Genomic DNA, 13,176 nt, shown 5'->3' with positions numbered 1-13,176 from the left:
TTCAGTTATTTCACCTTTTTTTGTTAAGTACATAACTCCACATGTGTTCATTCATAGTTTTGATGCCTTCAGTGAGAATCTACAATGTAAATAGTCATGAAAATAAAGAAAACGCATTGAATGAGAAGGTGTGTCCAAACTTTTGGCCTGTACTCTATATATGTAACTTTATAAATGTTTTACTGTCCTGTTTCTTAAAAAAGAGGTCTTAATCTCAGTGAGACTACCAGATTAAATAGTCAGACCTGAGATCTTTATGTTGCCGGCTCACTCAATGTTCACACTTAACGGTGTAGTCTAGTAGAAAAAAAGTAAATTTGTTCAATGTCCTATCTTAATTATATAGAAAATGGGTTTCCACTTTTGTTTGTTTGTTTAGTCCTGTCTGTCCTCTGTCCTAACCCTCTCCCACTAGACAACTATGGGCATATGCACATGCTTAATACAGTTGCCCAGTGTTTCCCATACAGTGATTCATTTAAATTTTGTTTCATGGTAGAGTTGAAGAGTTGAGGAGAGAGCTAGCTAGCAACCCCTCGGCCTTTTCGCCTCACTTCCTGCCGCTGAGGCCTGCTTCTCCCCAGGGAAAGCAGGCAGCAGCTCTGGAGACAAACCTTTGGTGGACACCTGTTGTGGCTCAAATTCAGCCAGCGCAAACCCCCCAGCATTGGGTGTCACAGCATGCTGATGGCCAGACAGAAGCTCCGGGTCTAACCTGTGTAACAGCAGCAACAGAAAGTTTGCTGGTCTGGCAGGGCTGTCTGGTTCCCTGGAGCTGGGGTTAGTGCTGGCTGGATTCTGGTTGCTGTGGCCGTGGACCTGGGTTCCGTCTCTGGAGCTGCTGCCCACTCTCTACCTGGTGAGATGGTCTGTAGCAGCGGGGAGGCAAAGAACACACTATAGCCCTTCTTAAACAGGAACTGTGTAAATTTGCAGGAAAGCCCAATCAGTCTTTTTCAGCATTGGCAGTATAAAAGCAAAATTGGGGAGTGCAGCAAAATGCAGCCTACCTACTTTTGTTTATACAGAATGCGCCTTTTTCGGGGCAATGGGGGGCGTGAGCAAGTAACAAAATGTGTAGCTCAGCATGTGACGTAAACAGTGACGTGGGAGGGAAGTGCGGCTGGTCAGTCCTTCAGCGATTCTCTCGTAAGTCAGCCCGTTCTTCACCGTCCCCGTCTATGGCCTCTTCGTTTGCGAGGGCAAGGAGGGCGCGCAATTCCTTGTCTCCCCAGTTGCTCATCTTTACAGTGTCTGTCAGGTTTGTGTTTCCCTCTTGCTACTAGCTGCTCGCTAATTCATGCTATCAGCTGTTTCCTGTTTATCCACCACCAGTGGCTCGCATGTGCGGCGTCATCAACAGCTCCTCCCACAAGTCTTCAACAGCTGCCTTGGTCTTTTTAAACTAAAAGGGTTCCGCCAATATGACTACCCTACAAGGCGGAAAATTGGGCACCTTGGATCAACTCGCCAATCCGCCTCTGTGTGTCTAAACACTCGCAGCTTGCCGGCAAAACGGCCCAACATTCGCCAAAAATCTGGCAGTGTAAAAGGGACTTATGATTCGAAGCTCTGGGTAACTTTAGCTACATAAACATGAACTTGAATCAGCAACCATGAGCCTTCCTCTACACCTCTGAAAGGCCTGGCAGATATCAACATGTCTTTTATTTTGTTTGAATCAGGCTTTTACCGAAGGGACGTGCACATGCATCAGAATTTGTAGAATAGCCAACAGAAATGCCCTCTCTCTGAATTGACTTGTGATTGGCCAAAGTCTTCCGTCACGGGCTAGATTTTTTAAAGTCTGAAGACAGAGCCAAGAGGAGGTGCAGCGGTCTAGTTTTCTCTAAGACCACTTGAATTACAATATGCTCAAAGGCTATTGTGGAATATTTGCTCAATGACACTAAAAACTACCCACCCCAGCATTAAACAAAAACTGATTTTGTAATTATGGATGATGCACAAAGAATGAGTTGGCTCTTCACATACAAAACACTGCAATGCCAGTTTAATATACAATCTAATATCCATAAATCAAGCAACAAAAGTGACAAATAAAAACAGTTACAACCGTCATAAATAACATCAGACGATGGCTCAGAACCAGTGAGTAAGTCCCATTTAAAGCCAATATGGAATCACTTCAATTAAATCACACAGTGTATGAGTCATCATCCTGAATTTCACTCTTACATATTCACAAATAAACATGGAGACTGAAATAGTTCCAGCTACACATGCACAGACATGCAGACAAGTGCACACTTCAGATGCTTCTTATGTGACCCACAATTTAAGAATTCACACTTATCCATCGAGGTGATCAAAGCGTAACTCATCGTGCCATAAAAAAATGTTGTGCATTTGAATGGAAACATCCATAAATATACATGATGAACACATACACACACACTGGTCACCTGTGTATAGCAGGCTGAGTCACAGCGAAGGCCTGTTTGTGTTTCAGCGTATTTGTGTCTGAGAACAGAAAACCTCCGAGTCGCTAAAAACACTGGGCACCTGTTCCCTGGATCCCACTGGGAGAAATTCCACTCCTCAGTCACTGTGTGTGTGTGTGTGTGTGTGTGTGTGTGTTTGTTTGTGTGTGTGTGTGTGTGTGTGTGTGTGTGTGCATTTATGAACCTGTGTCACCAACAAGAATGTTGACACTGGACTTTCCTGTCTCACGTGGACGCCATGCCACATCACTTCCTTTACAACCCGTCCCTATTTAAAGGCCGGTGTGGAGCCAGAGGGGCTTCAGCAGGGGATTAAAGTCAAAGTCCTCGCACTCTTCACACCAGCGGCTCACCCACTGACCGACTGATGAGCTGGAAGGCTCCGGATGTGTCTGTGAAGATCCACACCTGATATAACGGCTGAGCCAAACGGATTTTTTCCACTATCATCTGAAAAGTGTGACTTAGGGAGTGAGGAGTTTCTAAGATTCGAGTCAGAGTTTGGAACTAACAGCAGCTGGCGATTTGTTCAGACAAAAGTGATTTAGATTTACGTCAGCTTCCAGAGCACTTCTGAGAGACTGAACTGAGAACTGCCAAACAGAGTAGACTTTAAAGCATTAGAAAAAAAGCATTAGACAAGAAAAACACCAATTTCTGAAGAGCGCCCCTTTTGGTATTGCATCACCATGACTAGCAGTGGAACCACCGCCGTTACACCACAGGAGCCTAAGCCTTTCAAACGGGCGGTACGGAAGATAAAATGCGCCGCCATGGTGGCAAACTTGGCCAAGAGCTGGCAGGGCTGGGCCAATGAACACTCCACCAAGCAGGAAGCCATCCCGAGCGGCTGGATGCCTTCATCCGTTGAAGAGGCAGACAATAGAGACCGCCACCATGAGGTTAAACTTACCATCACCCCGCGTGTAATCGCTGCTGATGCCGCTAACATGAGTGGGAGTAAGATCCGGACCAGTTCTGTTATCAAAACCGTCCAGCCAACGCGCAGCGAGTGCAGCAGCAGCGATTTGGTCAACGCCATTCGAGGCAGGATGGAGTCAGGTCCTGAGGAAAGCAAGCCGTTCTTGGGTAAGGAGTCACCGACACGGCGGCGCCAGATGAGGGCGTTGCAGAGCGGAGGAGGAGGAGGAGGAGGACTCATCCAAGACAAGAAGCTTTTGCTCCAAGAGAAGAAACATGGGTCGCGGAGCAGCAGTGTTGATACAGAGGACAGCGGGCTGGGAGAGGAGGCCAGCCTCAGCGACAACAGCGAATCAAAACCTGAGCAGGACGACATCCAGCCCAAGAAACACACCACCAGGCCCAAGGTAGAGTAGTTAATCACATACAGTAGAAATGAATGAACAAATGTTTACACATGTTGAGATTAAGTTATCAACATTATTTCAATTTAGGTTAAATCTAAGGCTCATTATTTTTATACTTGTCACCTTTGCAGACCTTAAGCCTCATTTATCATATTGTTTTTGGTTTTATTATCTCTGCACTCTGATCCACCCAGTTTCCAGCAATAGGACACAGAAGTTTTCAGTATAAAGACCACATACAAACCAAAATACATGCCCAGTACGAAACTGACACAATTTGTGAACATAGCGGAGAATATATTCACTTAACCAAGCAAGAGTTTAAAAGGAGAGTGCAGGTTGGACAAACATCTTCCAGGTTGCCAGAAAGTGGTAGTTTGGATCTTTTGAAGTGGGTTTGTATGAGGCACTTATCCATAGTTGGTGCATACCATACCGTAGATGTCAGTCTACGTGCCCCCAGTTTAGAGAAGCAGGCTGGAGCCTGCTCCTGCTGTGGAGGGGTCAGCATCCAAAAAAAGTCCCACCCAAAGTGTACGCTATATTGAGGGCATTATCACCACTTTATCTTTCCATCAGACAGCCCGTTCCAACAGGGATGTCATTAAGTCTAGTTCCTCATCGATGCAAAACATTTTTTTTCTCCTTTTGTCATTAGTCGCAATTTCCCACAAAACATCACATAAAAATGCTGTAATTTTCATCGCAATTTTTGACAAAATTGGCCACAAATTCAACGATTTTTGCCACTAGATCCTGGAGGGACTGTAAAGTGGTGAAAATATTCTAAATATAGCGTAAACTTAAACTGTTTTTTTAGGTGGCTAGAATACATTTTGTCACTGACCACTCAAAGCAGTACGTTAGCCTCCGTGTTGGTATTCCTGCCTGCTTCTTCAAAATAGAGGCATACCAACTTAAGCCCAGTTCAGACCAAAGATTCGTGATGAGACGAGTTGAAACAGGGAACTACTTGCAAGGCGCCGTTCTGCAGCGTTCTAAAAACCTGCCAGTTCACACCAATGCAACTAGATGAGATGGTGTATCATCTCTATGCAACAACTCCCTGTACTTCTGTTCTGATTTCCACCTTTTCAGACTTATTTTGTGGCTGAATGTAATTTGTAGCTTCTTAAAATATGAATAAGGATAGTGATAGTGAGATACTGGCTACAGCTGCACTTGTAGTAGTGATGAAACGACACAAAAGGAGCATCAGATGGGGGCTGCTAAGGGGAACTTTTGTAATTTGTCCGTAAAAAATACATAAAGACAAAACGAAAAAACAGTGATGGCAGAAAAAGCCAAACATTTAAATATTTCTGGCTGACACTGGAACTTGTTATTTTGTGAGAGAATTGGTCCTTAGCAGATTTTAGTGTTGTTGTGACAGGACCTAATATGAGCATCTTAGAGTTGTATAATTGTCCTTTAATGATTTCTCCAAGCATGAGACATTGGATTCTACACAAGCTTTAACCAGATATTTATGAGCGTCTGCTGTTTGCTTTCTTCACAACTGCTATGTCCCTGAGTCAAACACACAGTAGAGGACAAATACCCTAAATTAGAGCGTGAATGTTCCCACACGGGTCACACAGCATGAATAAACAAGTTAAAGCAGAGGTCCCTTTGATGTTACCTGAAGAAATCCAACTCCCTCATGGACACCAAACAGCATTAATAGTTGCATAACTCCAATACAAAAATCTCTCCTATAAAAGGCAAAGGAGCCAGCCGGAGGCCCCCCAGGACACGTCGAGGGGGACGCCAGAAAGCGAGGCCAACTCATAAAAACACAAGCTAGACGCAATGGAATATATGTAAATAAATATAGTCTGCAACGTGTTCTCCAACCTGACCTTCAGGTGGAACAGCCACGGAGGGGAAAATGAGGTGAAGGGACACATGCGAGGGAGGTAACGTGAGAGGCAGACACTGCGACAGGAATAATTTAGAGATAAATAAGAAACCTTCAACAGATATTTTATTTATTAATTCTATTGCTTTATATTTGGATTAGTTTGCAATGTTTATGTCATGTAAATTCTGTCTGAATTAAACTGGTTTGATAAATGTTTAACGATAACATGAAAGCTGAGAGGAGGGTTTAATGGTGGAGCAGATTTCTTGGCAATCTGACCATCAACCTTTAAGATATACTGGTCACAGGCAAACAAACTACAGCTCTGGTTCATTCTCTGACACTCTCTAGAAAAGCATGTCACAAGAATATCTGTCTCTTTAGCTGCAAGATGCTCTACTTTCCTAACCAGCTACTACTACTCCATTGTTGAGTGCTGGGCAGGTAGCGTTCAGTGGGTGTTCGTCTCTAAAAATGGTGCTGCCTGCTGCCTCTGGGCATGAGGTTGATGAGAGCGCTGAGACCGAACCAAAGTAAAGGTGCATAAAATGAACTCAAACACATTAAAAAGCTCTGAGTGGAACAGCAAAGTCGGGTATGTTAGGCCCCGTGACCACAAAGCATTTCTCAGCTGAAAACACCAGGAACTTCTCAGGAAACACCCAGCTGGAAGTATTTGAGAGCACTGGTTGGGACGGCATTAGTTACTGTAGCAGTAATCCCCGAATGAGCAGCGCTGCTAGCTAGCTCCCAAAAGACTGGGTTGGTCTGTAGTGCAGAAATCTGAGGAGTAGTAAAGTTAACCCATAGAGAAACATACATGACCGGTCAAAAAGAATTCTCTGCAGTTAACTTTTGACATTTCAAACTTAAATGTATGTATGTATTGCTTTTCCACCACTGATCACATCCGAGCCCACGTTGTTTGATTGACAGCTGATCTCTAGAAACTCCACAGCAACGCTGAGATCCAAAAATAGAGGCAAATGTAGAAAAGAAAAAAGTGATCAGGATCATCATCGCTTTAAGAGTTCACGGAGTTTTGTAGAGGGGTCATGACACGTCCTCACTTTTCATAGAGCAAATACCAAGGAGATACAGTGACACTGATCTGAAGGCCTGGCAAGCTGAGGAAAATACTGAGAGAGGAGTAAGGAGGAGGAGTGGGGGAACAGAGGGAAGCTGGGTTGGGAGAAGAGATGAAAAGGAAGGGTCAGAACATTTTGATGAATGAGTGCATGAAGACACAAGAAAGGAGGAGAGTACGAGAGAGGAGATAAAAACAAAATGAGAGAGGGAGGGAAACAGAGATGAGAGGGAGGGTTTGTATAAGTTTAATTTTGTTGGTAATATCAAAGCTGTTTCACAAAAACAAAATGTATGTGATCATATAAAGTTGCAAAGATGCAAGAAAGGGACTGAAGAGTGCATCAGTTTCCTGGAAGTTTTTAAATTCTTTAACCGGATCCTCAGGGTTGTAAACATAATGTTTATGCATGCTGGTTTTTATGAGCTTACGTACAGTGTTTCCATGAGTCTGTAACTCTGAGTACAGAGCAAAGGCCAAGATGGGGATCAATTACACAGCCTAGAGGGGAGTGTATTTAAAGACTGAGAGTCATTAATCAACATTAACATAAAGGTGGAGGGGTGGGGCAGAATTTTTAGCGGGACTGAAACACGAGAGACAGCAGGGGTTATGGGAAATGTTCCAAGGAAAACCAGAGGAGGAAAACCAGAGATCCATTAACTGGTAATTAACTAGTTAATTTTTAAAGAAAAAAAAAACAAAACAAAATGACATGAAATAAAACAGGAGTTTACTCTTTCAGTCCAGCACTCCATTGATTTAATGAGCTTTAGCGCTGCTTTTCAAAGCGCTTATGATATAAATGTCTTGCCTTTTTTTCTGTTAGCTTTGCTGACAGACAGCGGCTAGTTGTGTTAACATGCAAAAAACACAGTGCTCACTGACCACCCTCTATACACGTTAGCTAGCTTTGGCTGCTCTGCACTGGGCACCATGGGGGTCAGGTGGAAGCTAGCTAGCGGCGATTACTGCTGGTAATCGACCCATGATGATGCCCCCTTTAGCATCCAGATGGTGAACTGAGCACCACCCAGGTAGGGCTGTAGCCAAATATTTGGATATTCGAATATTCGTTTCTATGCGTAGGTATTCGTTATGAAAATTTGGTATTCGATATTAGTTTTTTTATTTACTTTTTTTTTTTTAAAACATTTTTTTTTGGTGCTAAATGTAGTCTTTTTGTTGTTGGTAAATGTAGGTTATCAATAAAAATCAAAACTTTTAAATTTCATTGCTATAAATGTGAAAACATAGTATCGCCTACCAACTGAGCTTGTGTGGATGGCACGCTTGAGCGCATCCGTCTGAGGCTGTGGATCAATGCCAAGTTTTACCACTTTATCACTATTCCCTCTAACTTGTAGCTGTTTTTTCATTATCTTTTGAATTTAATATGAATTATGGAACCGTTTTTGTCAACGTTTGTTTCCCCCGTTTTGTATAATAAATTATTGTTTAAAGTTTCAACAAGTTTCTTTTGGAGTGCATGACACAAGCGTGTTTTCAAAACAACCGCGGACTGTCACCTGCTCAACGCATCAGTACCTTCGGATGCCATGACAGTAATAGCCAATAATGTCAAAATATCATTTACAGACCGATTTAACAGACGATCACTGCTGCCCGACCCACAGGTCCATTTGCGGGTCCCGCGGGTTATGGGTCGACCCACGCATCACTACTCAGCTCAGTCTATAAGGCTGTACACACAACAGTAAGGCTATAGACACTATATTCTATTCAGGCCGGCAGAACCAGCAGCGCATCGGCTCTACAGTGCACGGCACTGCTGATTAACCATTTTATTGCAGCACAGAGTGTCTGCCAGCAACCAATTACTTGCAGAGGCTTCCTACAACTTGTTTCAACGTACAGCATAGTGCTTAAACAACTCCTTCACTGGAGAGCAACAAAATTAACCTATAGACCAACAAGCAGAACCACTTAACCGATTAACTGTTGACATTCCTACTTGTAAACTATAGATGGAATTTATGCAGCAGAGGCCGAGATATGCTGACTTTTAGTCCCTAATATGAATCACATTCCAAAAATGCTGGATCTTACACAGTGGCATAAGGTAGATAGTCATCAGGTCACATGATCAGAGACTTAACACTGCATAACATCAACATAAGTATTACCCAGCAATCATTATTGCATATCTGTATAACAAAAAATATCTAAGAAATTACGAAATTAATAATTTAATTTAACACTTTTAACAGTTGATTTATAGTTATAGAATAAGACTATGATTTTGTTATAGATGCTATTGACTTTTTCAGGGGCGTATAGCAAAGGCACTGTTTTTTATGTAATGAGGGTTCTTGTTTGAACACAGGCATATTTTCAAGGTGGTTATCACTCATAAGGGCCCCTTTTCCAGGGTCCACTCTCTATGGGCCCCCCACCTCACAGGCCCCAAGGCATCCGCACTGCCAGCATTGTCTATATTTAGGCCCCTTCCCATAATACAACTAATAAGTGTCCTTCATGAGGCCCCTCTGCCTTGTTAACAGGGTTGGAAATTAGCACCAGCAAATGGCTGCTGGATTAGCTTCACTCATCAGCCAAAAAATAAACAATGTTAATGTATTGAGTCCATGGTAGATTTTGGAATTCACTTGCCACAGTGAAAGGTGGACAAAAAGTTCATTTCTAACCCTGCTTGTAAATTCGTTCTTTTCACACTTGAGCTACAGAGCACAATTTACTGTTTTCACAGGCGTAACAGTGCTAACTATGACTGATGTGCAAAAAACTGGGATGCAACTTTAATGAAGAATCTAATTTAGATCATTTAACTTTGCTCAGTGTTCAAATGAAAGCGATCGGACGCTCTTTAAACTCTAATGTTAACCTGACCACCATCTTTTATCTCCAGATTAAGATCGCCACTACGGGTGACATCAAAAACCGCTGGCAGCAGTGGTCCAAGCAGCACATGGAGGGCCAGAAGCTCAACCCCTTCAGCGACGAGTTCGACTACGACTATGCCATGGCCCAGCGCCTCCGTAAGGGCGACGCCGGCTACGGTCGACCCAAAGACGGCTCCAAGACGGCAGAGAGGGGCGACAGGGCCCACAAACACATCCACAGGGAGATGGAGGAGATGGTGTGGATTATCAGAGAAATGGGCATCAAGGATAAAGAGGGAAGGACCATCATTACCTTCGGCCGGCTCTTTGACCGCTACGTGAAGATCTCGGACAAGGTGGTGGGCATCGTGCTGCGCTGCCGCAAACACAAGATGCTGGACTTTGAAGGGGAGATGCTGTGGAAGGGACAGGATGATGACGTCATCATTACGTTGAGGGACTGAGGGCAGACATGTCTTATGAACATTCACACATGCAAACACACCCTCTACACACGTCAGCTCATATAATGTTAACCACAATCCTGCATCATGCACACAAGACAAATACAGGAAGACAAAATAATGCAGTATGATTATAATGTTCAGATTATATATGAGATAACACACACACACACACACACACACACACACAGCCTCAGGGATGCACACACTGGACGGAAACTTAAGTTTTATCAGTCATCAGTCGTCAAATTCAAATTTAATGTACATAAACTATTAAAAGGCATGTGAGTGTACACGTGGAGGCTTCACACACTCACACTCGCAGACACACACTCACACCAGACTCATTAGTTCTTCTCATATACCTGACAGGTCAGCCGGTGAAAGGAAGCTATCTTTAGCATGATAACCATGCTCGCCTTGCTAACTATGCTGCTACATGCTGATGCTGGAGGCCTCAAGCATCCACCACAATGCCAGTCATGCTGGAGCGCTTCACTCAGACCAGTGCTGAAGACACTTGGATTTCATCTGATAATCTGTCAAAAGACTTGAAAATTTAAGATAATTTTGTTGACAGAAGTGTACAAGGGCATGACATTGACCATAACGCAGAACATTCAGGACTTTGGGGTGTTTCAGAGAATTATGGAGGACATAAAATCACTGTAGTATCAAAAAATAAATGCGTAAATGTATTTATCAATTAAAAAATAAAAGCATAAATAAAAAAAATAAATGCTAAAATTAATAAATAAATATATGGAAATAGATAAATAAAAAAATATAAATAGGTAAAAAAAAATTTTAAAAAAAACTACATTTATTAATTTCTGTATTTCTGTGTCTATGAGGTAGGAGGCCCTAACCATTGCATTTATTTCTTTATTTATGCTTTGATTTATTTCCAAATGTATTGCACCATTAATTATTATTTTATTTATTTGTTTGTTTCTGTATTTATTTATACATTTATTTATTGATTGATTGATACTTGATTGCTGCCAGAGCTTGAAGTAAATGGCTGACTAGCAGTTTAAGCTAACATCTAAATTAATGAAAGAACAACAGAAAGAAAAATATATTGGTATGATACTATTCGCATTGTGTGTGGGCTTTAATGTACAACATTTAGGCTACCACTTGTTTTGTTTTTTTTTAAAAATCACATTTTATTAAAATACTTTATAGGAGACAACAGGACCACACTTAATATCTATGAACTGTTCTCTAGTCAAAAAATAGATGATGTACCTTTTAGCTCTTGATTTTCAGAAACACCACATAGAGTCGAGTGGTAAGACCTGGTGCTGATATTTTGTCTGTATAGGAACCCTGTAAAAACAAGAACCTTGAGCTCAGCAATAGAAATCTTAACGGTCATTTGATGTTTAAAAAAAAGTCTGTCTCTTGAGTGCATATGTAACGTATGAAAGTTTTAACATACATGACTGTGATGTATAATAAAATGTATTTTACCTCATTTTAACATTTAGGACATTTACCGTTTGAATCGTGTTAAATGAAAGTAAGACGTGTTTCAGATTTCTTCTTTCAAAGTGAAAGCCTGTGAGTCTTCTTACAGAAGGACAATTTTACTACAAAGTCTGTGCAGCGTGATGCATGACTGTAAATATATACGTATAAATGTGTCACCCGTGAAATTTTGTCATTTTTGCTGTGAGTGTTAATATGGAAGTCAATAAAGACTGAAATTTAAATGCTGATATCCTACATTAAACAGGGTACTGTGGAATATTGAGCTGCTAATAAAATGCTGCAGGTCCCTGGTGGCAGCACGAGCAGCCAGACATAAATAATATAGAACATTCGTCTTGACTTCAGTGTCTGTTACTCAACAGGAAGTTTAACATGTTCTCTACAGCTCGACACATGAACAACCAGGGTCTACAGGTCAACGGGTATCAGACACTTACATCTCATGTTTTTTAAGACCTTTTCAAGATAGTTTTTAACCAAATTTAAGTCTGACTTTTGGACCAATCATATTTTTCTTATTCAAGCATTGCAGGTAAACACAAGTTAAGCATATGTGGCCGTGTGCAGACGTAGGAAGATGGTTAACTGAGTCAGGTTAATCAATATTTTGGCATCGGTTAAGTACATGTATGAAGTAAAAAGTTTAAAGATTTGTAACACAAGAAAAGTGGAGTTTGACCAAAAAGAGCTTGACTCATTTTTACAAAAAGAAATAAAAGATAGATAAATGAAGCTCAGCGCAGGTTCAACAGGAATTCTCTCCCATTGCCTCTTCCAGCTGATTATGGGTGTTCCCTCTCCTACAGTAGTTACCCAATCAAACTTTGCGATGATCTCCTTCAGTCATTCATGCTGCTGGTACCAAACTTTGAATCTGTTCTCCTCTCTGCTCCTGTCAGCTGTCATCTTAGGTGGAATCGCCATGCTCTCCTCCACCTCATTAATGTCCAGTCACCTTATCCAGAGCCCAGGACAAGCTCATCAAAGCCCACTTCTCTTCACATCCACATCCTCAGCTCATCTCATCACCACCATTAAAAAAACTGTTACCATTGGAAATCACCGGTTTCGGTTCAACGCCATAAGTTGCGCACACCATTCATGCAAGGGATCATGGGCTAGGCGTAAGGTGAACAGAAGTAATAGGCTCGTTCAAGATGAGCCAGGCCTGCGCAGATTCGATCACCAGCGATCGGCGCACAATGCATGCCGGTTAGTTTTGTGTCCGACTTCATCCCGACTTGCTCTGATATATTATAAAACTGGACAGCGATAAAATCACAAGAGCAAGGTGGCCACAGTTTTTAGAGTCAGGCGCTGCAGTTGCTCTCCACAGACTGCATCGCCTGGCTCTCACCTGATGTAACAGCTGATTGGTTTAGATGTCGACTCAACAAGATGACGTTTTAGATAAACTACTCATTTTTGTTGGATTTCAGATATTTAAATTTTGTCTGATTTGAAGGTTCATTCTGTGAACACAAAACATGTTGTGTGACTGATGGTCAAGGTTAGTCATCAGAGACAAAATACACTCATCATAAACTATACACAGTCTACTGTGTATTAATATTGGACTGTTTTAATTATTGAAGAAGCCTGTT

General features: G+C 41.9%; 1 protein-coding gene across 1 annotated transcript; it reads left to right on the top strand.

The window, feature by feature from the left end:
- The first annotated feature begins 3,013 nt into the window (after positions 1–3,013).
- On the top strand, positions 3,014–10,877 carry abraa (actin binding Rho activating protein a). Its single transcript, XM_033625585.2, has 2 exons — positions 3,014–3,793; positions 9,635–10,877. Exons 1-2 carry the CDS (start codon positions 3,155–3,157, stop codon positions 10,070–10,072), a joined length of 1,077 nt encoding a protein of 358 aa, XP_033481476.1. The 5' UTR covers positions 3,014–3,154; the 3' UTR covers positions 10,073–10,877.
- Positions 10,878–13,176: the final 2,299 nt, after the last annotated feature.

This window comes from Epinephelus lanceolatus, chromosome 1 (assembly GCF_041903045.1).
Source record: "Epinephelus lanceolatus isolate andai-2023 chromosome 1, ASM4190304v1, whole genome shotgun sequence".
Taxonomy (NCBI): Eukaryota; Metazoa; Chordata; class Actinopteri; order Perciformes; family Serranidae; genus Epinephelus; species Epinephelus lanceolatus.
The sequence above is the reverse complement of the archived record's forward strand: the minus strand, read 5'-3'. Positions and strand labels throughout refer to the sequence as shown.